The sequence below is a fragment of the Aphanomyces astaci genome, assembly GCF_000520075.1.
Source record: "Aphanomyces astaci strain APO3 unplaced genomic scaffold supercont1.33, whole genome shotgun sequence".
Lineage (NCBI taxonomy): Eukaryota > Oomycota > Saprolegniomycetes > Saprolegniales > Verrucalvaceae > Aphanomyces > Aphanomyces astaci.
Window position 1 is genome coordinate 1 of NW_009798296.1, and position 2,985 is coordinate 2,985.

Below are 2,985 nucleotides of genomic sequence, written 5' to 3' on the forward strand. Positions count from 1 at the left end.
CTACGTAGTATTAATCGAAGGATATGATGAACACAAGGAGACTGCGCCCAAAGCGTAAGCGGTATACAATAGTTTAATCAAGAAGTTTGATAATATGTATAAAACATTCATTCGAGTTCTAGTAACCGTTAAGTAACTGTAAGTTGCCCATAGTTTAATCAAGACGTTTGATAAATTTTGATAAAACACACATCCCAGTTTTGATTGTAACGTTAACGTTACGATGCCAATAGTTTAATCAAGAAGTTTGTAATTTCGATAAACACACATTCCATAAATTTCGAATGATCGACTGTAGCGACCGTTAATGTACTGTAGAGTTGAACAATCATCTTTCAATCATGGGTCAATGATCAAAGAAATCATCGTCGGGGGGTTGTGGCGGTGGCTGTTGTTGGTGCATCAATGTCAGAGTAGTTTGCAGTCTTATAATCACTGTTTGTTACATCATTATGATTGCACTGTGTAAAATCGAATGTAAGTTAGTGGGTTGCTTCGTGATGGGTTAGGCGCATTGCCGGGGGCTTTAGCGATGGCTACTGTAACCACTGGCAATTTGCCCCGGTTATCGTTATTATGGAAGTTGTTCCGAGTAATCAAGCGAAGGTTTATGCACGAAGCACTATTCCTTATTCTTGCCAGCACACAAGCGAAGCGGCGTGTGTTACTGCTACTACTAGTACTAGTACTTCGAAGTAATAGACCTATGCATTCGTTTTAGAAGTTGAAGTTTCTAGTCCAATCCAAGAGCCCTTGAAATTGTTTCAATCCAACATTCCAACCAATGGTACTTCAGCCATGTTTGGCTCAAAGATATGGTCCATATCTTGTCCCAGACAAACATTTTATATGTAATTTTTGTATAGTATACATTGCACGGTATTGAAATGTGCTTCAAGTCGATTTCTCCAATAAACTACCCTGTCCAAATTAGGTGCAAAGGACAATAATATTATTACTTCGATAAGAAGACAGCGCCCAAAGCGTAAGCGGTATACAATACCGGTGCAATGTAGCCCAAAGGTACACAGTACAGAATATGTCCTTTAACTTAGATAACGTTAGTAGTACTCCATTGGTTGAAGCGCATAACTCACAGTGTTATACTGCGAATCATCCGCCTTGTACTGCCATTGGTTGAAGCGCATAACTCACAGTGTTAGACTGCGAATCATCCGCCTTCCTACTCGAGGTTGGGCCATGATAGCGAAAGGAAGATACATATAAGTACTGTAGTATACTAAACACGACGCGAGGAGTCGAATACAAAGTACTACTTCGAAGTATTAATAGTAACGTTTGAGTTCGTTTTACAGGTACATGTACAACGTTATGCGCACATATTTGTACGACCCAATTGTTGATAGAGTTGCTTACACTTTTTCCCTGAGACAACAAATACAAACGACTCTGATACCCCAAGGTTTCGTTCCAAGGAGCAATTCCCCGATTAAAACAGTCCCACACTTGTTTTGACTCGAAATACTGTTGTGAATAAGGGAATTATGCCATCCAAATACGCTATACTAGACCGTATTAGTAGCCCTATAACCTGGGATTCCATCCTACCCACGGCGAGTAGATATAATGCCAAATCCCCGGGGTTAACTGACAGTGAATCACCTGTTAATCGGGGAATTGTACCAGTATCCGACTGGAATGCAATCATCAAAGTCCAGAAATCATTACTACTGTAAATCCATAACCATTTGAAATCTGATAATCCCTCGGGCGGCCACATGGTCAGCACATGACTCCCTAGACTTTCTCCCACATTGTGTCACGAAATCGTTCATGGCCAAGTCATCCATCCACAAGCTTCGATATCTTCCCACTTTGTACTACTCAAAAAGAAATGTTGCCACCCAATCAATACATGCTAGGAACGATGCATTATTCACATATTAGATTCTTTGTGGGGTCCTTACGTGTCGACATCCTTTCGACGTGGCAAAACTTTTTGACATACTGGGCAAAACCTATTTTGGTACAGAAATACCATTGAATAGTCAACGTGGAAGCTGTTGTCTCAGGCAGCCGTTTGTAATTCTACGCTACCGTCATGTCACGTACGTACGTTATGTACGTATGCTTTAACTTATATACTATATGATCTTGTACATACATTTGAATGTACTATAATTCCGCGTTGCGTGAGGAAATTGCCTCGCTGTGCCTACCCACAAACCTGGACATGTCACCTGTTCAGTGACGATATTCCTATTCGACCCTACTCTTGGCACATGGGAGCGTCCCACATTGGTTTCATTGGGACTGCTGAGGATCCTCCATCAGCCGTGGGTACATGAACCAAGTGAATGTGCAACCTCATGGTGGTGGCTGCTACCTTGCCACCTCTGCCCTTAGCATTTTATGACTCGTTCCTCTCATTCTCGAATTGACTCAGACGATGAAAATCGCTGTCGTCTTGTCTGTCGTGGCCGTCGCCGTGGCCACCCAGGATAAAATATGGCCCAGCGTATTTCGATCGCTCGAGCGAACGTCCACCGCTTCTGTGGCTGTGACCGTTGATGATTTGAACGTGCAAAAGGACCCTACCGTGTTCGACTGGGCCAAATGCAATGGCCTTGAAAATGAACTTGTACTTCTTTGCAACGACTTGATCAAGGCAGAAATCAAAAGCCTCGCTGCGTTGCCAGGCGTCCAAAAGATCACGACTATCGCAGACAGCTCCCCCAAGTGCCGCCCCAAAATCACCTCGAAACCTATTACCACCGAGGCTACCCCTACCACTACCGAGGCTGCCCCTACCACTACCGAGGCTACCCCTATCACCACCGAGGCTGTGCCAGACATCAGCACTCCTTGCCCTTCCAACCACACCCCCAAGCCAGTCACCACGGAGGCTACCCCTATCACCACCGAGGAGGCTACCCCTATCACCACCGAGGCTACCCCTGTCACCACTGAGGAGGCTACCCCAATCAACACCGAGGCTGTGCCGGACATCAGCACTCCTTGCCC

The 2,985-nt window shown here is 44.5% G+C and overlaps 1 protein-coding gene across 1 annotated transcript in view; it reads left to right on the plus strand.

Moving 5' to 3' along the window:
• Positions 1-2,410: 2,410 nt before the first annotated feature.
• H257_11231 (hypothetical protein) overlaps positions 2,411-2,985 on the plus strand; it is a gene marked incomplete at both ends in the record, with an annotated part of 12,282 nt that continues 11,707 nt past the window's right edge. Inside the window, one exon of the mRNA XM_009838111.1 lies at positions 2,411-2,959. Coding sequence (XP_009836413.1) covers positions 2,411-2,959 — 549 coding nt within the window. The remainder of the gene's footprint in view (positions 2,960-2,985) is intronic.